The sequence below is a fragment of the Botryllus schlosseri genome, chromosome 3, assembly GCF_051294905.1.
Source record: "Botryllus schlosseri isolate E-star chromosome 3, Bs_hap1, whole genome shotgun sequence".
NCBI classification, from domain to species: domain Eukaryota; kingdom Metazoa; phylum Chordata; class Ascidiacea; order Stolidobranchia; family Styelidae; genus Botryllus; species Botryllus schlosseri.
The window spans coordinates 10,314,075-10,336,307 of record NC_137238.1 but is presented as its reverse complement, the minus strand read 5'-3'; the positions used below and the strand labels follow the sequence as shown (position 1 = coordinate 10,336,307).

Here is a 22,233-nt window from a genome sequence, read left to right as displayed (position 1 = left end):
GACAAGAAATAGCGAACGAATGTATTTCATTTTCGAGTCTTAATTAACACTTGTATACAGTTAAGCACAATCTGTCAATCTGACAATTATTACCAACTTATACAGTTCCTAGGACCGGATTACCTTCACAGCTATCTCGGTCTGCTGTACCAAATCGTAACTAGGGATGGGCACAATGATTCGAGCACTCCAATCTGATGATTCAAGTCGAGTAGTTAACGATTTTTTCGAGTACCGAAATTATACGCTCCTCGCCATTGATGTTAATTTATCAACGAGAATTATAGTTTCGATACTATTTTCCACTGTGAAGCCTTGAAACATTGATTGGCCGTATCGCAGAATACAAAACATGTATAGTGCAAAGTTATAAAGTTTACTGGAAATACCACATTTCCGAAGTCATGATCATCCTTCAACATTGTCAGTTGTCACAAAATACAATGAAATCAGTATGGTCGAAAAAATACCAAAGTATCTTTATTGTGATGTATAACAGCGATTATATTATTTGTCGTCGCGTAAATGGTACATATTTGAACTGTGATATATGGCATTCTGTTTTGACCTCATAATGAGTGATACACGAATACTCCACTCTACTCGAATCGAAGCATTATAAGTGATTCAGAATCGAATCACTCAGGTACTCGATTTTGCCCAGCCCTAATCGTAACCCAGAGTATAGATCACTAACCTACGGATAGATGGGCAACTTAGTTGTCACACTTGAATACCCACTAGCCCATAGAGGTCTTAAACACGCGGCCCGCGACGACATTTTAGATTTTCAAGTATTTGACAAAATATAAGTGCCAACTATTTACCTTTTAATGTTTAAAAGTTTAAATTCCTTCTCAAATTGCTCCGAAAGACTGAAACTATTCATCAAACTTTACCATCACATCAATTGCAAACGCTACCATGCAGTAAAAGATTCACTATTTCGTCACATTTTCAATACATGATGATAAAATCCGACCCTTAGATCAGTGGTCGGGAACCTATGGCTCGCGAGCCATATATGCAGGGTTGCCATCGACATGGACCCAAAAAGAAGGACAGTCGAAAAATTAGATTAACATTAAAAAGCATTTTGGTACATACGTTGTATTTATACGAGCCGTGGCATATCACATTCCAGAGACAACCTGCTCCAACAACTCCTTGTTAGTTAGGGTTACCATATTTTGGAATCGTGAAAGGAGGACACTTTGTCAAAATTTTCAAACTCAGAATACTGGAGTAAAATCCGCAGAAATGGTAAATTTTCACGATATTGTATGGTAATCCTATTGTTAGAATAAAGTGCTTCATGGATCTCACGACATCTCAGGTCTAGGTTTACCTTTATTCAGGGTCGAAACAGCACTTCGTTAGCCCGCCCCCAAAAAACATGTTGGTATTGAGCCCCCCATGGGGTGATAAACCAAACTTCTTCACCTCTTGGTGATCAGAGGTGTCAATCAAGATGAAAAAAGGCCGGACAAAATCATTTTTTGAGCATGGAGCAAGAACTCGAGTATGCTTGTAGTCTAGGTCCTGGCCGAAGCAAACTTCTTTGCAATGTTGGAATGGGGGAATATTGCTCTGAACAATTTCGATGTGCAATCGTTGGTGCGGAATGATTGCTGGTGTTTGCAGTATGGAATGCCCAGATACCCTCAGCAGCAGCTGCCTTGTAGTCTGTGGTCGTTGGTGCTGATCGATCTTGTGAAAAAATTATTCATCGACTGGCTCGAATTAATCATTATGACACACTTCTTGTGTTTTAGGGTATCAATATGAGATGAAATAGCGGTCTTTCCTATGGCCTCCAGCTCCAGGTTAATGTCACAATTGCAGATATTGCAGTGTGCGAAACACTCGCCCTTCAAGCTTCGTTTGATACCTTTGAATTCTCTCTCATAATCGTCACGAAAATCATTTTCACGCCTGCTCATTTTAACTACCAGATTTAGCCTTATTAGTAGCTAACACTATATATACATTGTACAATATAATTTAGATGAATTTCTCAACAGGGTTGTAATGACTCGAGTCATGACTCGACTCGAGTCAGACTCGAGTCACGATTTTTTTGTGACTCGACTTGACTCGAGTCATTTTCTTGAAATGGGAAAATGACTCGACTCGACTCGAGTCAATATTTGGATTGACTCGACTTGTACTCGAGTCATTACGCATGACTCGACCTAAGTCAATGACTCGGCATATTTTATATGACTTGACGATGAATAAATTTGCGAATCGTAATGGCCAGTTCAACACATCTGACGAATTCTGCCGACATTGCTATTTGTCACCACTGCTTTCGTTGCACATGTCTGATATCAGATATGCCGCCGCAAATACAACAGACAATGATATCATAATGCCCTTATGGTGTCGACACAAGCAAATCTCACGGCTCAGTGAAATTGATTGACGTCACAATTTCCATTTGGCTACAGGCAATTTGACGGTCATTTTTGACCAGCTTGCCGAGCATTAAATTTGGTAAAACGGGTATCAATCGAAAGCTGACTCTGCCCTGATTACGAAAATATAAATTTTATTCCGCTCGCGGCCTTGGAACCCCCACAATCAGCCGCGAATTTTTCATTGTTGTGGAGATTGGCATTGGGACGCAACAATGCTGCCTGGCACTTTTGCTCTTGAGCTACTCTCTCGTTTCGCCAGACAGCATTGCCCCGTCCCAATGCCAATTAGGGTCGTACCAACCCTGCTCTCACTCTACAACCATACGAATAGGCACTTCCACACTGTCAATTACTTGCGCGCATTAGTTGAAGCATTGAAAAATTCTCTTTTAAAGCGTTTTGCAGGAGTGTTTGAAAATGTGAACATGAGCACAACTGATGAGTCTTTGGATAGGCCTATCGGTAATCCCGAACCGTTTGATGAAACCATCTACCTCACATCTTGCGTGCTCGATCCTATTTTTACTTTCCATTGGCTTACGGATCTAAATTGCTCAGAACAATCCCTAATTGCACTGCGGCAGAAAATAATAGAGTTGATAATGACTGAGGCTGGCACTCATTCATACGATATGATCAGCCAAGTTACAAAATCATCCAGTGACGAAGAGGTACTAGATCCTCCGCAATCAAAGTACGTAAGACTTTTCAATTATAGAAGCAAACAATCGAAGCAAAGTTCAATTAGAGCCAATGCAATGACTCAGATGGTCAAGTACTTGGAAGAGACTGATAAACTCATGTGTAGATTTGAAAGCGATGATTCTTTGCATTTTTGGGGGACTCGAATGAATGAGTCCAATGCTCTTCAGTGTGGTTCAAAAATGCTTGTCAGTTCCTGCATCTAGTGCACCAGTGGAACGTGTATTCAGTAGAGGTGGATTTATTCTAAGGCCATACCGCTCTAATATATCTGAGGAGCTCGTTTCCACTTTGGTATTTTTAAAGTGTAACTCACCATTGATTTGATCTGCTGTCTGTGAAAACACACAATATCCTTGTCCATTTGAGGTTTTGTTAGGTATGTGCATTGTGCACGTGAGAAATAATGAATGGCTAATGCCGCGTGATGTTTGTACAATAGGACTGTTCAAATGCAATTGGGAAAACCTTAAGTATCAAAAGGCCTGTGCATGCTGGCCTGTTGTAAATACCTCTACATAAACATGCATCTGTTGATTCTCTATCAGCTGGTATCTTGATGTGAATTCGTTGGTTCTCTATCAGATAGTATGTAAACATGAATTCGATGGTTCTCTATCAGCTATTTATGAGCTATGAGCTCATCATAAAAACTGAATGCTTGAATTGGTGATGTATCAGACTGACAAGACAGATATTTGATTTTAAGTTCTAACTTAGTGAAGTTATCTGTAGCATCGGTAGATGAGGTCAGGACCTGTCCTTTAACTGCCTAAATAAACACGTTCCAAGACTCTGATATGGACAAAATGAGCATGTTTGCATGTTTGGCAAGCAAGGAATTCGATATCACCCAAGCAGGATTGAAAACATGAGTTGAACATGACTTCAATACTGTGACTTGGACTCGACTCGAGTCATAACACCATGACTCGGACTTTACCCTTTAAACGGTGACTTGGACTCGGACTCGACTCGGTGATGAATTGAAAATGACTCGACTTGACTCGAGTCATAACCACAAAAGTAAGATTGACTCGTGACTCGGAACCATGTGACTAGGTTACAACCCTGTTTATCAATGATTTAAAGCTTTACATTTTAACTCAAGTGTCGACGCCCTTTATCGTACGTAATAAATGCTGCCTTCATTACAGCTTATTCTGCTTTAGACTAAACAGCAAAAACCTGGTACTGCTGTTTACTGCTAAAATGATGTCTGCTGCGATAGCTTGGTACAGCCGATACTGCTTCACCACTCACTGCCCTAGCTAAGCTATCGCACCACTTGCAAGTCAAATCATATGGTGCGTACGCAACGGGAGTTCCTTTCATTTATGATGTCATAAAATCCCGATGCAAAAACATAATTGTAGAATATTATGCAACACAGATAGCAGAGGAAAATGATCGAAGTTCTATAGTTGTTGCAAATAAGACAAAATAAGGACGCAAGTCGAAAATAAGGACATTTCTTAGAAATAAGGACAGTTGAGTTTTCTAAGACGTAACCCTTTAAAATAAGGACAAATCTTAGAAATTAGGACGGTATGGCAACCCTGCATATATGGCTCTTTTGGGTATGGGATATGGCTCTTTGACAATTTTTTTAATTTCGTACTTTATTTATCAATATTTCAGGAACTTGTTAGTAAAGTTTCATGACGACCCGAATAAATATTCTCATGGCAGCATAAACATATCTTTGAGAGGTCAAGACAGTGGGGTAACCAGGGTTATGAGTTCGTAGCCCGTTTCCCTTTTCAAAACCCGCACATTTAAGTTGCTGCCGCACCGGCGGCCAACACCACTGGCGTATTCGATTTACCCGCCATCGCACGCCTCGAAATCTTGGATTGCACAATACCTTGATTGATACCTTGACGTGGCTATTACGCTTGTAGCAAAAATTCAGTTTTAAATTACACATTGTCTTCCTGATCGACGACGACAAATAAACTTCCTTGGAAGTGGCATTAATAATCACAATTTCAAATTAAAAACAACGCCCTAGCTATCCAAGTTTGTGATTGGTAACGTAAGTAAGTAGCTTTCTATAACCGCCGTCAAATGTAGGTTTGAAGCGAAGCGTTCTGTTGCGCCAAATACTTTAGAAGTCGATCAATATTTAGATCTTCGGAATCAGCGCGACAATTTCATTTGAATAATATCAGAGATGATAAGTTCTAAGGTATATTTACGATGAGTTGCGCTATCACAGGCGAGGCTTGGCCCGTCTGTGCCTCATATGTGCCTTAACTCTCCTTTCGCGCTTCATTTTCGAACAATAAATATGAAAATTAAGTGATTTTGGGATTAGAAATGTTTAAAATCTAATCATTCAAAAACATCGATCAAAAAATACCGATAAAAATCATCGAAGGTTTCACAATTTTTCCCTCGCTCATCCCTGACGACATGGGAGGTACCGCCTCACTCGCCTCCCCTAACGCCACGTCACTGACGTATCACACCCTACAGTGCGTATGTAGTGCTGCAGTGACTATGTTTGGCTCCGCCTGCGTATATGGGCAGAAAATATGGAGCACACTACCAAGCCCATATATTAGTACCAATACGTCACGAATTTTCAATAGTGACATAACAGTTGATTGACATGTATGGCTCTTGAGGCGTTACAATTGGAAATATACTGGGTCAATATGGCTCTTCTGTCGAAAAAGGTTCCCGACCACTGCCTTAGATGATTCGTGACTGTAATTTGTAGGTTGTGACTTGGACGCGAACTTTGGCGAGCCATTGCAATCTGTTAGTTACATCTTCGGTCCCTATATCCATGTTATTAAGGCCACTTAAAGGTAGCATACTGAGTAACATACTTTTATTACATGACACGTTCATTAATACATTTATATTGTTATTTATATGCCCCAATATTCCAAGGTATTTGACCAAGGGCAATCATGAGATTACTAGCCCAATTATCAGGAGTATAGGCCTACCCGAATCCTGGATTGGGCTACACTTCTCAACCCTAAATGCTGTGATATCAGATCAATACCTATTATTAATCTGTAAAATTCAAAATATTCATAGTATAGCTGCAAAATAATAACGTGATAGCTTTTATGATGACATCATGCATTTGTCCGCTCGCATGGTGTCTATATCTTATAACTATTATCTATCAAGTACAACGGCAATTCTATTCAAATAGTTATGAATATATGATAATTTTTTTCATTCCAGGTCCAAATTGCTGCTAAAGTAAATCACATTTTTTGTGATGTGGATTGAATGTCAGTCTGTTAGGTCGGCTGCTTTTGAATAGGACAATTCCATCCCGTCAAATAAGGCCTTCCTGGAAAGACATTGAATACCCCTATTGATGCTGCAGCCCGCGTCGTCGTCTAAAATGGAAAATTGGCCCGCGAGCACATTTGAGTTTGAGACCTCTGACCTAGCCAGACACTTCTGATAAGACAGGTAAAAGCAGCATAATTGGCCATGGTCATCCTATATAGTTAGCCAAGCCCTCCCTGCGGTCAAATTTAACAATACTGATCTTAATCGAAAGCTATCTTTGCCATGATTCCTGAAATAAAATTTAAAAGCCGGTCTGAAAATCGGCAATTTCCCGAATAATCGCTCGATATAATTTCCACTAGCATGGTCGATTGGTCATTGTGTTGCGGCGCTCCGATTGTTAGGAGCAATCGGCCTTGACGGCTATTGTGGAGTGGTTCCATTGTCATGTTAACATATTCGAAATCAGCGGGACACTAGTTTTCGATTGAGACCAGTCTGATTAAATTTTACCTCACCGGACGCCAGCTATATAGGACTACCAATTACGCTGCTTTTAGCCGGCTGCATGTGTACACCCTGCACTGTCCAGCCTCATTGGAGCCTGCCGCCCCTGGCGCAGAGCCAGAACCTCCAAGTGGCTGCTACGCCACTGCCTTTTAGAGGTACAGACCATCCCTACTGTATTCGCGATTATGAGAACACGGTATATATTTAATCCCGCTTGAGGTCATTCGGACTACAATTACCTGACAAGTAAGGTCGGCGAAATAGCACAATAATTGTCATTTTCGTCTAGACTCTAGAGATTAGACGCCTGACAAAATTTATTCGAAACTGGAACGTTTCTACATTGGATGCAAATAGTGTATTGGACCTAAAGATCTTGTAGTCAATGACGAATTTCTCTGGTTTAGACTTGGTGGAGAAGCTTTGGGCGTTTCCATTTTACTACAAGAGCGGTGCTAACATCATCGTTTTGTGCGACCCGCTAAAGCCCCAAGCGCGATAGCCCGACCCCGAGACCCATGCATTTTGAAAGATTTTAATTGCTACACATCACAGAAAGTGAAAACGGTAATGACTTAACTCGGACCACGATTGTGATTTCAGATTGACAACACGAGCAAGATTACTACTTTTAGTGCTGCACTTGGAAGAAGAAAAAAACGCTTCACGGGTGAGTTAGATAGAGCCGTTCTTCGTATGTGTGAAAGTATTTATATTTATAATATTTTGTTATTGTAGAAGCAAATATATGAACAGATCGCTGCTCACAGACTACAACTTCCATCCAGTAGGCTACTAAGAAGCTGGACAACCGACTTTCATTCCCAATTTCGACAATGAGTACGACCAGCTTATAAATTCAATCAATGTTTCTAACGCGTTTACCTTATCATCAAATCAATGTTTGGTTTGTTTTAAATATGCAAAAAAATATATATTATTTCCATGTCGACGGCCACTATATAATCAAATACCAATATTGAATTTTGGCTTGGTATCTCAATTTTATAGAGAGCGGCCCGCGAATGGATTCAAATGTTGAAAGCGGCCCGCGAGGTAAAAAAGTTCGCCCACCCCTGGTGTAAGTAATCCGATGGCGGCTTGTCACTGGATCTCCCTGTACGAGAGGGTTATTCCTGAAATCTTGCTGCTGAAAGCAGCGGATGCGAATGCATTTTCAGAAAAGCAATATATTAGATTAGAATTATATTAGTTTCTACTTTGTTAAAATCAAAAATATTCTGCGATTTCACCGACCTTGCTTATCAGAAAGCTGTAAAGCAGCACGGAGCAATTAAAGCAATGACTTGGCGGTGAAGTGCTAATTTTGACTGTAGCTTATGGCAGTGCTATAAGCGCTTTCGTGATTTAATGCTTTTATCTGGGATAGTAGGTTAAGAATCTTCGCAGTTTGTACATGTGAAGTTTACGTTGCCAACTGATAGTAATGACGGTTTTGCTCATTTCGACGCTGGCCATATCGACACACAGAGACATATCATTTTGTTGGTCACCCTAAGCGATATGAATTAATATGATCGAGATCTGCAAATTATGTCTGCATCTTAGAATCAGGCCCCAGTTTGGATAAAATGCGACCACAATCCCACAATTGTTAAACTAGAGTTACCATATTATGGTTCCTGAAAGAAGGCCCTTTTTACAAATCATAAAACTCAGATTAACTGACTACAAAAGTGCTGATTCCCAAAGTTGTAGACCTATCTAGAAATCTTGTTGTGTTGACTAAACACTTAAAAGGTCACATATCCGACTCGACTCCCGGATAAGCCACTTATTACTGATACTGACACACATGTTGTGTGGACCAAAACAAAGATCGTCCTTCCGGGCATATGGTAGCTATAGGTAAACGGCCCTGAATTACGGAGAAGCGAGTGGAGACTCCGTACAAATACCAAACATGGCGGAGCAAAATATATTCTGGGAAAAGAAGATGCGATTCCTCCGATTAACACCAAGCTATCACTGAGGTACTATCAGACTCCCAGCATACAGCTTCCGAAAAAATCCCCATAAAAAATCAAAAATCCCATTTCAACGTATAAAATAAGCGTTGGCGAATACAATACATTCCAGAGCCGTATGGCATCTTTCAAAAGTTGGTAGGATTGCGGGGGCCAGAGTAGGTAACCAATGTAAATCTCATCCGAATTGAAATGCCAATCCCTTATCCTCGGGGGCAACCCCGACATGGAGAGAAGTCGAATGGTAAAGAAACAGTGTCGCATGCAAATGAGGACAGAGTAGGATAATACGCCACGATGCTAAAGGACGTGACCAATTCTGGTAATTGATTCCTTTCAGCGAACTGGCATATTTTGAAATTACGTAAGCAAATTATATATTTATAATATTTATATACCAATACGTGGAACATCAAATCTTTCGAACCTATGACAGTGGTTCTTAAACTTTTTAGATCGTGACCCAAATCAGAGATTTATTGGCATCTTGCGACCCAAGCCCAACTCCTCGAAAATAATACATTTTTTTAAATATTGGTATGCTACGCCTGACAGAGAGTAAACGCGGACATCCCCAGTTACACGCAACGCGGCTCGATGTAATGCGAATGGCACAAGCCATTTCAAATTGGGATACATTATTGCCCTCTATGGGGGTCGCATTTGTATAACCATGTCCAATCGTATTGCAAGGGTGAAACTATTCAGTGCCGACCATTTCGTAGACTTGACATGTCGATATCGAAGGTTTTGGCCAACCAGCGTCGGCACTTTGCCAACTTGCCCAGCCGTATGTTGGCAAAAACTTGATTCGTTAATGTGTCCCGACGAGAAATGGGCTGGCCTCGAAAAAGCTGTGTGTGTATCATATTTCCGTGGCCGCTCGTTGCACATAGCCACACTACATTATGCCAGCGGTCTCCACGCTGTTTTCCAGAGTAACCAATGTCAGACAAATCTTATCATGGATTCAAAACTGCTTGTGTAATATCAAGATTACCACATATTACTGATCATGCCATATTGTACTAACGACTGTTTTACATGCCTCGTTTATTGGCTATAGTACCCAACACAGTGACCTCGCATGTGACAAACCAGCCACAGGAAATCTTGCTAGGCGCAAAGAATTTATTTGTTGCACGAAATTCCACAAATATTGCATCCACATTAAAAATCGCTCCGGAGTGATCGCGACCCAAAATTATACTGTTGGCGAACCATACTGTCAGAACCCCTGTTATATGACAAGAGTAGGACAACTAGACAATTTCCTGCTTTTTTCAAATTACATTAGAATTAGAATTATAGGGGCACGAGTTTTTCCAAATCAGTCTGGAAATAGAATTATAGGTACACAGATATTTTCCTCATTAGATTACAACTAAAATTAGAATAATGTACTATTTATCGAATTTAATAAGAATTAGACTAACGCCATTCCTCTCTAATACAGCGGTTCTCAAACTTTTTTAGGCACGCCCCTTGATGATAGTGAAGTATTCCGCGCCGACCTTATCGTCATATGAAAAAGATGTTCAAAAGAGCGATCAGCTTGTTTGCAATTATAACGCATTGTTTGGTGGCATGTAAGGTTGTGACTGATGAGAGAATTATCACGTATAAAATTCATATTATACACAGAACAACAATTACGAGCTGGAGGTCAATAGCGGGCAGCGGGAAAATATTTTCACTTGAATATTTTGATAGCAGTAATCATTCGCAATGATAACACGTATATCATATAGATATTTTGGCGATTTTTGTGTCTAATACCTTATATTACCCTATAATTGGACTTGGGTCAAACGTATCAAAAACGCTACACTCATCGTCAGTTACTTTTAATTCAGAGACACACTATGATCGATGCAAGGTGCGGCATCAGATAAAATCTAGCATCGGTGTTGTGATGGTACGACGCAATTCTGAACACAGTTGCGGGTAAACGACGTAGTGAACGGACGTGCTTCTTCGAGCGGGTAATTACCTGAGTAGAAGCTTTCGATCGGCGAATTCTGTCAGCTGAACGAGCATCGTATGGAGTCTGCCTCAATTAGTAAGCAAGGAGGATTTACCATTCGGAAACACGTGCCTACGGTATAAGTGGACTTGTAAAAGCGTGTTCAAAATATCACAAGGAAGAGGGGCGGTAAGACTAGGCTTACCATATTTTGGAGATCTAAAAAGAGGACACTTTTTCAGAAATTTGAGACCTGCAAAACCGGAGAAGAATTCTCAAAAATCGGTGAATTTTTGCCACTTTGTGATAGGTTGACTAAAAAAAATGTCAACTTTTCGCCCAGCCGGAGCGTCACACTTCTATGCTAATTTACGGTATATCACTCGCATTTTGCTGTAAATATGACCTAAATTTTCAAATAAGAGCACAAAGGGGTGTCCTCCGAGGACACTTTCAAAAAAGTCAAAAAAGAGGACAAATCCCCAAGAGGGCGTATGGTAATCCTATACACTGTAAAAAAAAAAAACCTCGATTTACCGCGAAATGTTTGGAAGCACGGTAGCCAGACATTTCGTGGTAATTTAACATTACCGTTAGTCAATGTAAATTGAACTTACACTCGTCCGGTAATCTCACTTTACACGCCAGACTGTAATGTTACAGTCACCTCTGGTATATCCAATCTACATTTTACCCTGTATATTTGCCACTCAGACTGTAATTTTAACGCCTACCTACATACACGCTGTCTGTGTAAATCAGGATTACATACCAGCTTGTAAATTCACGTACATCCCATACCTATCGCAAAGCAACCCTATGCTAAAATATCGCAAAAGCTTCTTCACACCCCAAAACGACATTGGAACAAACTGTATATTCATTCATGATTCACGATGAGAAGATTAGCGATGGAAGTATTGCTGCTGGAGGTCTAATTCTTCTTTAGGAGACATGCGGTAACACAAGTGGTCTCCAACCATCGGCCAAACTTCCAATTGTTTCTTTTTCTCGTCCTCATTCCTTCTGTGTAGCTAGTATCTTGCAGTTCCACTAAAAAGAATTCAAGTCGCTATATTAAGCAAAGTCCCCAACCTAGATATGACATTATAAAGACTACTAAGACAAATGGGGTAACAAAAATATAACAATTTTTGAAGTACCGGTGCTGTTATTTCTTGACCCCCGATCCGGATTGTCCATCGTATCGGTAGTGGAAATATATTGAAATCGCCCAAATGTACCATAAAAAATTTCTTTCGTGAGGAGCACACGATTCTGATTCCTGCTCAGATTTAGAAGGGCGCTACTATATTAGAATCGAAAAATTAAGGTATGTTGAATTGCGTGGAGCGCGAAGAAAATTTCAAAAATAATTAAAATCTTTAAAAAAATTGGGAGTGAATTAGTAATTTGAAATTGCATGTCGACGGATGCACACACATACTAATTGAATTAGGTGTTGACGGCCGCACAAATTCCCATCTACGGCAGCAGGTTGCCCATCCCTGATCTAATAGTATACATATGGTATGTCTTGCGCCAAGTTTGAATCCGTATTCCAGTCTTTAACATTTTAGACAAATTTCCCCAAACTTGTTTGAAAATAGCAAAAAAACATTGGACAGGAGATCAATTTGTTTCAAGATAGGTTGCACTGAGACTAATCCTAATGCTGGTAGTGACTACAGTGAACGAGGCGTCGTTCTGTACTGCCATGCTCAATTAGATCAGTTTTGGAATTGAATTGAATTAAATTGTGTTGATATAGGGTAGCTTAATTGAGGGCGAAACTGAGCAACCTATATTGCATCTAAGTCTGTCTTACGCAGTGCAGTTCGCCAGCTATTAACAACAGCTACCCAGCGCAACGAGCTTTAGGCTACTGCCAAAGCTATGAAGTAATGAATGACTTACACGTGGTAATTCATCTGAATCTTCAAAGAATATCAAAAATTTGCTTGAATGAAGTTGAGCGCGACTGCTGGAGTTTGAATTTGGCGAGGTTTCTTGAACACGAAATAAGTTTCATCTTCAACAATCGTCTTCTGAAAATGGTTGCGAAACACATGTTTAGTCAGAATTCATACAGACTTAGTCAATTTCTCGCGTTCCCCAGGTTGAGAACACCAGAGTGAAGTTATCACACAAAATTCTATCACACAAATCGAAGGGTACCTACTAAATGTGACATATAACAACATGAACGGTTGTATCACCAAAATGATGAAACAATGGCGTATCCGGATATTGTATCCGGATTTGGACATTGACACATGATAAAACGTATATACAACTCTGTCCATACCAAATTTTATGCGGATCTGTCGCGTAAAACATGTCCAAAACAGACAACTATGATTTATTGCAAGTATTATTTCAACCAAACACAATACGCAAGAAGACGTTCAGGAGTCGAGGCTTGTCCCAAAGCATAATCGAACCGAGTTTTAGCCAATTCTACCGTCTAGTTCGAGTCGAATTTCATCTCTACTTTTCAGAGAAATTGCACGAGTATCATCACCTGGCCAACGTCTTTCGCAAAATTACACGTATAGCTCTCGGATTAAAGACGCCGATATTTCTATCACAGACAAGTGTTCCACTTTTAACCACGTTCAGGAGTCGAGGCTTGTCCCAAAGCATAATCGAACCGAGTTTTAGCCAATTCTACCGTCTAGTTCGAGTCGAATTTCATCTCTACTTTTCAGAGAAATTGCACGAGTATCATCACCTGGCCAACGTCTTTCGCAAAATTACTGGTATTGTTCTCGGATTAAAGACGCCGATATTTCTATCATAGACAAGTGTTCCACTTTTAACCACTTTCAGGAGTCGAGGCTTGTCCCAAAGCATAATCGAACCGAGTTTTAGCCAATTCTACCGTCTAGTTCGAGTCGAATTTCATCTCTACTTTTCAGAGAAATTGCACGAGTATCATCACCTGGCCAACGTCTTTCGCAAAATTACTGGTATTGCTCTCGGATTAAAGACGCCGATATTTCTATCATAGACAAGTGTTCCACTTTTAACCACGTTCAGGAGTCGAGGCTTGTCCCAAAGCATAATCGAACCGAGTTTTAGCCAATTCTACCGTCTAGTTCGAGTCGAATTTCATCTCTACTTTTCAGAGAAATTGCACGAGTATCATCACCTGGCCAACGTCTTTCGCAAAATTACACGTATAGCTCTCGGATTAAAGACGCCGATATTTCTATCATAGACAAGTGTTCCACTTTTAACCACGTTCAGGAGTCGAGGCTTGTCCCAAAGCATAATCGAACCGAGTTTTAGCCAATCCAGTTTATTGGGAATAATAAAATGCTATTATCTCCCTATTGCTGAAAATATAAATTGAAGTATGGTCCAATCACTGCAATTCCCCGAAATTTCTCTCAGAACTCGGTATTCTACATTGATCTGAAAAAGAACAGCCAGCCGGGTAGTTCCGACCAATAACGAATTTTCGAGTCATTCCAGCATGAGTGATTCCTTTTTTCCTTTCTTCTTCAGCGATGTCGTGACTGCCCACGTGTCTCGACGATGTCAGTGGGTCGGTGATGTAGAGCATGAAGCTTTGGCTGTGGCTGATGTGAGGCGTGCAAACTACGGCCCATACCGCAGCTGCCGCAGCCACTTAACATGGACATGGAAGAAGGAGGCTCATGAAGGTACTCAACTACAGTAACTAGCAGAAAATTTGTACCAACAATGCATTCTTTCTATTTGCGACAGCCAATGCGAAATGGAGACCGGGACCGGGGCCTCAGATCAAGACTGGCTAGAAAGGCGGACGGGACGCGTAACAATTTGATTGTCGAAATTGCGTCGGCTGGTGAGTCAAGTCGAGTCATTTTCAATTCACCACTGTGTCCTGTCCAAGTCACCAAGCAGAGGGTCCAGTCCTACTCATGGTATTTTGACTGAGTCCAATTCATTTTGTTGACTGCTCAGTTTACAGTTAAGTCTTGGTGAAGCCACTTTTGATAAGACGATAACCCTGTTTGTTGATATTGAATGGTTTTGATTTACAATATACAAATTATCCTCACTTTCATCAGTTTCTGAGCGCATTTTCAAGTACATAGTAGCAATGGACGAAATCCCGATAGTGTGGTTACTGTGATTTTTTTTCAAGTAGGCTAGGCCTACAGTGAAATGTCGGTCTTGGCTTGGTGACTCCTGAGTCAGATTGACTCGAGCCAATACAACCCTAGGATGAAGGCGCCTAAACTCTTCGTCTTGTTTTCAGGGTACAAATCATGGGGAGCCAAAGTTGTCAAAGACATGGTACGATGGATGTACACCAAGAATATTGTTCATCAAAATTTCGTTCAAATTCTTTTCAAATAAAATGTATGAAGGAAGATTAGAGCATTATTTAGCATTGGTGGACGTAGGCTGTGATGTCAGTTTAAATTACATTTAGGTACTGCAGCGAGTATGAGACGTAAGCGACAAAATGAAGGTGACATGGCTCCGGTAAACCTGAAGGCCAACTAGTATTCGTTTAGAAGAAATTGCCTGAAATCAGCCTGCGCACACTCACCAACTCACTTCCGGTGAAATGTATTAACCAGTTAATCACAACTCGAGCCGTACGCACAAGAAATCTATAAGCGACGTTCTCATGGTAAAGCAAACAGTTAACCTTGTTAATATGATAATTATTTGAATCACAAACGTTTCTCTGGTTCATTTGTGACGTCCCCTATCGAACCCAATCAACTCTATGAGTTAATAGCGTGTTATTGGAGTGAGGTGACGAATACTCGTGCTAATTTAAGAGTATTGAGTTCAAGTATAGAGAGATGATGAGGCATATGAATAATTGCAGCTTTATATGACGCATCCCGGCGCGCTTGAATAGAATATTTGTATTAGTTTCTAACATCCTTTTCGTTTTTATTCACAACAGCAATCTTACGCTCAGCGAAAACCTGATAAAATGCGATTCCAAAAAACCTTATACGAGAATAAAGCGATTGCCGAAGTCTTGGCGAAGTATACTGAAGAAGAAATAGGCTTGCCGTCAACGTGGAGTTCTGTCGTCAAGGAACTTAACCGTGCTTATCTAACGAATGCTGCCATGAAGAAACAATACTTACGACTCAGGAGGGAATTTTCCAAAAACAGAGAAGAAATCATGAACATCAGGGCAAGTATACTGTCGCTAAGGATTCTTCCCACAGTCGTCCCACATCGCCGCAAGTTGAGAAATCTTCCTGCGTACAGGAAGTTGAAGTTGAGCACGATCTCGCATCAACTTTTGCATCTTGTGTAAGTGATCATTCTGTACATCGGGTCTGGACCAACGAAAATCCTTCTACGAAATGTTCATTTACAATTAGTGAAACTGATTGGTCCTCCATCGTCAACTCTGTTGATGGCAGGACTGTTAAATTTTGCGAGTGTGGGGATATTGTACGAAGCGGGCTTAAAAAATTTAACAAATTTTGTAGTATCGCTTTCAATCGCCACTATTTCAATGGACTAAAATCAAAGTCAATATTTGTTTGTGAAGCGTACTGTGCCTTCGACTCATGTCCGACAAAAATCAAAGTCATTTGTACTAGGCCAGGGGAATTTGAGGCCAATTTTGAGGGCAATATTCGACATATTGGCTTAAAAGCAACCAAATTGTCTGGTGAGCGCAGGAAACAAATGAAAGCCGTGATGAAAAGCAAATTTCCGCGCCGAGCTGCTTTGGACTGCTTGGTTAAGATTCCAGACGATATTTGGCTGTCGGGTAATCGGGACTCGTGCCCCTCTCAGGGCGTTTGTAAAAAAGTTCGTCAGGAGGCAACCAAAATCGATCTACCCAATAAATCCGATATTGCGGGCTCACTGGCCTCACTTCGAGCCGAGCAAAAGGCTCGTGATTCATCTAAAAAATTTCCCGGCACTCTTCAGAGAACGTATTTGGACCCAGTGGGTCTTATGTTCTGGTCTTCTGAGACACTAAAAATTTTTCATTACCGCGCTGCCGTTGACGCCATATTTCTAGATGCTACGGGCAGTATCTTAAGTGGCTTGAAGAGTAAATATTATGCCTACGAAATTGTTGCTCGTCACCCTATAAAAGGAAAGTCCCCGATTGCCGTTGGGACTTATGTAACAAATAAGCACTCAACCGAACACATAACCGATTTCATAAAGCAGTTTCACGCCGACGAAAAAGAACTATTCAAAAAAGACCCTATCTCTGCGCGGAAGTTCGTCTGTGATGGCAGTGTTGTGCTAATTAAATCTATACTTATGGTATACATGGAGGAACTGCTAGCGATGTACCTGTCTCGTTGTCATCGTGTCGTCACAGGCAAGGCAGAGGCCGGTGACCTCAAAAAACCATTTTTGCGTTTGTGCGCAAGTCATATCATGAAAAACTTTAAATTCCTCTTTCGAAAATCACCTAATAAGAAGCGCACAGTGACAATGCACATTTTTGGATCGCTCGTTGTCGCAAGTAATTTCGCTACCCTATTACAGCAGGTTCATAACTTGTGCATCCTTCTGAATACTAGGAATGAAGGTTTGGCGACTGTATCGGTAAATTTTTTTTACGACATCATTCACGATGATGCGAGGGACCTGCTGGTGGATGACGAATCCGTAGAGCCGGAGACTGAGGTTTTGAGTGAGATCGGCAATGATCCTTTTGCTAACCATTTCGGTGAAGTGATTTCCTCAGCGATGCTCAAAGTACGCCAAGCACCCGATAACTTCGAAAATGATTTTTATTCCCCAGATCTGTTTGAATCGTTTAAGCGAAACTTCCTTCACAGAATCCCGCTATTTTCGGGGTTGTTATCGGGTGACTTGTCTCACTTTGGGGACCGTCCCGAACACGCTGATTTTGAGAATTTCTACCGCGACCTTCAGTCAAGCGAATTCCAAAATCTAACTGAGAATTGCCGAACCTCGGGAATTATGGAAAAGTCAAATCAGGAATTGAAAACCACGAGAATGCCAGGACGAAAATTTTCTAACTTGGCTGAAATTGCAAAAGTGTATGACGAGCTGAATACGGCCTTAATTCGCGAGTATTATGATAACATTTCTGCGTTCCGCGACAAAAAAAGGAAGGCGGAACGAAAAAAAAAACGAGTTACCGCATGTGCCGAGCCAGAAATTGAAATTTGGAAAAAGAGAGGTAGAGCTGAAAAACCGAAAAACATGTTTGGACGATATTTACAGTCGCCAAAAACGAAACTTCGCGGCTTCGAAAGGACGGCCGAAATTGAGGTGATTGGTGACGAGCCTGCTCCACCCCTTGCAAGCCGTTTTGAAATGATCCGGACCCGTGCGCCTAGATTATGCCGAATTGATCAATGCCGTAATATTCTGCTTTCTCCAACTGAGTGGCTAAATAGCGACACCATAGATCATTTCATGTCAATGATGAATACACAATTTCCTGAAGTAGATGGATTGACGTCTTGCGGGTATTATAGTCGGGACCGTGCGGGACCGGTTTACGCCCCAGCACAGGAATCAAAATTTATCCAAATAGTTAATATAAATAACAATCATTGGGTCACCGTTTCGAATATGTTTTGTGAAGATGGCCAGATATGCGTGTATGATTCCGCCTACAATTCTTCGGCATATAACGATGAAACTATATGTTCGATCGGAATGCTGTGTAGACCGCGTTCGAGCACTCTCAGCATACTATTTCCAAGGGTCCAACAGCAAAGTAATAGTAGTGATTGCGGTGTCTTCGCTATAGCCAATGCCATAAGCCTGTGTTTTGGGTTCAATCCAGAAACGGTGGTGTATGAGCAGCAGAGATGAGCATGGATTAGGATTAGGTTTTGAAAAAACAGGATTTGTGAAATTTTATCGGATTTGGATTGGATTTGGATTAGAGATTTTTTTCAGAGCGGATTAGGATTTGGATTGGATTTACCTATTTTCTAGGAGATTGAAATGTCGTGTGGCGAATGGCGACAAACTTTATTCAGATCAGTTATTAATGTACCTATGGTTACTAAGTTATCTTGAATCAAGTGAATCATTGGTTGTGAAAGAAAATTTTCGAATCCCTCCATTGCATAAATTAGCATTTTTTCTGGATTTCCAGTTGGAATCGAGATTAGGATTGGACATGGACTTGAATATGAAAAAGTTATGGATTAGGATTTTGATTTGGATTTGTAGGTTCTGATTTGGATTGGATTAAGACATAGAAATTCCAAATCCGCTCATCTCTGATGAGCAGCAACTTCGGCAGAAGTGCCTCACAATGATTGAAAGAGATCATGTCGATTTACTGGATTTCTTTGTCGTGGATCCAACACCAATCCCCTTCTCAGCTATAAACCTGCCAGTATTTTGTATATGCAAGTTGCCTTATGACCATTCCCAACCTGAAATGGTAAAATGTGATGCATGTGACACATGGTATCATGGTGAATGCCATCCTCAACCGATTCCGAATGGTGTTTGGAGTGAACCATCTTTTCTATGGTTTTGTTCTGAATGTGAAAAATCCAGTACTTCCTAAATATAATGTTTCGGTATTGTTGACTGCTATTCATATTCGGAAAGCAATCCTTTCATTTTCTGTGCAATAAAAATACAATTTTCAATCGTCGTGTGCATTATGCTTTGCTATTTTTCGACAAACATTGGCGAGGTGATGATACTCGCGCTATTTCTCTGAAAAGTAGAGATGAAATTCGACTCGAACTAGACGGTAGAATTGGCTAAAACTCGGTTCGATTATGCTTTGGGACAAGCCTCGACTCCTGAACGTGGTTAAAAGTGGAACACTTGTCTATGATAGAAATATCGGCGTCTTTAATCCGAGAGCAATACCAGTAATTTTGCGAAAGACGTTGGCCAGGTGATGATACTCGCGCAATTTCTCTGAAAAGTAGAGATGAAATTCGACTCGAACTAGACGGTAGAATTGGCTAAAACTCGGTTCGATTATGCTTTGGGACAAGCCTCGACTCCTGAACGTGGTTAAAAGTGGAACACTTGTCTATGATAGAAATATCGGCGTCTTTAATCCGAGAGCTATACGTGTAATTTTGCGAAAGACGTTGGCCAGGTGATAACACTTGTCTATGATAGAAATATCGGCGTCTTTAATCCGAGAGCAATACCAGTAATTTTGCGAAAGACGTTGGCCAGGTGATGATACTCGCGCAATTTCTCTGAAAAGTAGAGATGAAATTCGACTCGAACTAGACGGTAGAATTGGCTAAAACTCGGTTCGATTATGCTTTGGGACAAGCCTCGACTCCTGAACGTGGTTAAAAGTGGAACACTTGTCTATGATAGAAATATCGGCGTCTTTAATCCGAGAGCAATACCAGTAATTTTGCGAAAGACGTTGGCCAGGTGATGATACTCGCGCAATTTCTCTGAAAAGTAGAGATGAAATTCGACTCGAACTAGACGGTAGAATTGGCTAACACTCGGTTCGATTATGCTTTGGGACAAGCCTCGACTCCTGAACGTGGTTAAAAGTGGAACACTTGTCTATGATAGAAATATCGGCGTCTTTAATCCGAGAGCTATACGTGTAATTTTGCGAAAGACGTTGGCCAGGTGATAACACTTGTCTATGATAGAAATATCGGCGTCTTTAATCCGAGAGCAATACCAGTAATTTTGCGAAAGACGTTGGCCAGGTGATGATACTCGCGCAATTTCTCTGAAAAGTTGAGATGAAATTCGACTCGAACTAGACGGTAGAATTGGCTAAAACTCGGTTCGATTATGCTTTGGGACAAGCCTCGACTCCTGAACGTGGTTAAAAGTGGAACACTTGTCTGTGATAGAAATATCGGCGTCTTTAATCCGAGAGTAATACCAGTAATTTTGCGAAAGACGTTGGCCAGGTGATGATACTCGTGCAATTTCTCTGAAAAGTAGAGATGAAATTCGACTCGAACTAGACGGTAGAATTGGCTAAAACTCGGTTCGATTATGCTTTGGGACAAGCCTCGACTCCTGAACGTCTTCTTGCGTATTGTATTTGGTTGAAATAATACTTGCAATAAATCATAGTTGTCTGTTTTGGACATGTTTTACGCGACAGATCCGCATAAAATTTGGTATGGACAGAGTTGTATATACGTTTTATCATGTGTCAGTGTCCAAATCCGCATACAATATCCGGATACGCCATTGTTTCATCATTTTGGTGATACAACCGTTCATGTTGTTATATGTCACATTTAGTAGGTACCCTTCGATTTGTGTGATAGAATTTTGTGTGATAACTTCACTCTGGTGTTGAGAACCACTGATCTTATGTATTGAAGCAAAAGGTTCCTCATTTGAGGTGGCATGTGTGCGAAACAAATCCTGCAGTGAATGGAAACATCTCCATGCTATGGCCCCAAAATGACACAAACATGTTAACTCGGCAGAGTATGTGGTGTCACAGGTCAGTATATAAGTCGACTAACATCCCAAAATAGAACAGAGAATGCGGCGAATGAAATATTTCAATCATGAAATCAAAGTCATCCCGGTGGTGTGCACAGTCGTAGATATTCACGGTAACGAATACTATGTAGTACTGTACCTTTTACGATGCGTATCCCAATCAGCATTCCTAGGAATCTTCAACGATCATGTCCACTTTCTTCAAGCACAACAAGCTTCGCTCCACCCTTTGCTCAAATCTCAATTCTCAATAATGGCCAGACGACGATACGACACTCACGATTTCGAAATAAGTGGTATTCATCCGCTGACATGCCACCAATAATATTTACTGGCCACTGCGTTATAATGTTTGATTTAGGTCGTTTTTTCATACAGAAACAGCTATCATTACATCTACCCCTTTCTTTTCCATTTAATTGCGTATAAATTGATATTTATTCCATGTGTTGGCACTACTTACCGTACTTACTTAACCAGACGCTGCTTGTGATGTCACAGTTGTGCGTTGGTTGTTTACTACGAATCTCAGAAAAAGCAGTAACGCGTACAGTCCATCCTCAAGATTACCGGACCACGACTGACCTATCGATCTCGCTTCCCATGACATGCCGCCCTATTTCTTGTCGCATTCTTCTTCTATACTATCTTCTTTACTTTCATTCAGTGTGCATGCCTCCTCTTTACATCGCCTAGGCCAAGGTGGGTGTCAGATTCCATAGACTACTCCTTGTCGCTTCGACATCTTCCTGTCTTTTCATTATATCGCAAATTTGTGGTGTATTGAACTGATAAAATTGCTAATAAACCAATGATGATGATGATGATGCGTAACGGTAACCTAATGTAACCTATTGCAGGTCGCCTTGTTCGCCATCGACAAATGGTCAACTTGGCATGCGGTGCTGATGTTACTAGTTTCCCGAACAATATTATACATCCTAAACATATATTCTAACTCATCAGT

General features: G+C 40.8%; 2 protein-coding genes and 3 long non-coding RNA genes across 6 annotated transcripts in view; 3 read left to right on the top strand and 2 right to left on the bottom strand.

Annotated features, from left to right (window-relative positions):
* LOC145434884 (uncharacterized) overlaps positions 1-22,233 on the top strand; it is a 553,571-nt gene that overhangs the window by 80,349 nt on the left and 450,989 nt on the right. The gene's annotated exons all lie outside the window — the stretch shown is intronic.
* LOC145434851 (uncharacterized) overlaps positions 1-22,233 on the bottom strand; it is a 342,686-nt gene that overhangs the window by 256,843 nt on the left and 63,610 nt on the right. The gene's annotated exons all lie outside the window — the stretch shown is intronic.
* LOC145435755 (uncharacterized) lies at positions 11,715-21,751 on the bottom strand. Its single transcript, XR_013913992.1, has 3 exons — positions 21,406-21,751; positions 12,774-12,904; positions 11,715-11,909 (listed from the first exon to the last, which is right to left on the bottom strand). It is a non-coding gene; the product is annotated as an uncharacterized LOC145435755 (long non-coding RNA).
* On the top strand, positions 14,374-15,223 carry LOC145435754 (uncharacterized). The gene is made up of 3 exons (XR_013913991.1): positions 14,374-14,527; positions 14,592-14,691; positions 15,109-15,223. It is a non-coding gene; the product is annotated as an uncharacterized LOC145435754 (long non-coding RNA).
* On the top strand, positions 15,419-19,814 carry LOC145435753 (uncharacterized). The gene has a single exon (XM_080313039.1). The coding sequence runs from the start codon at positions 16,521-16,523 to the stop codon at positions 18,651-18,653; it is 2,133 nt and encodes a 710-aa protein (XP_080169165.1). The 5' UTR covers positions 15,419-16,520; the 3' UTR covers positions 18,654-19,814.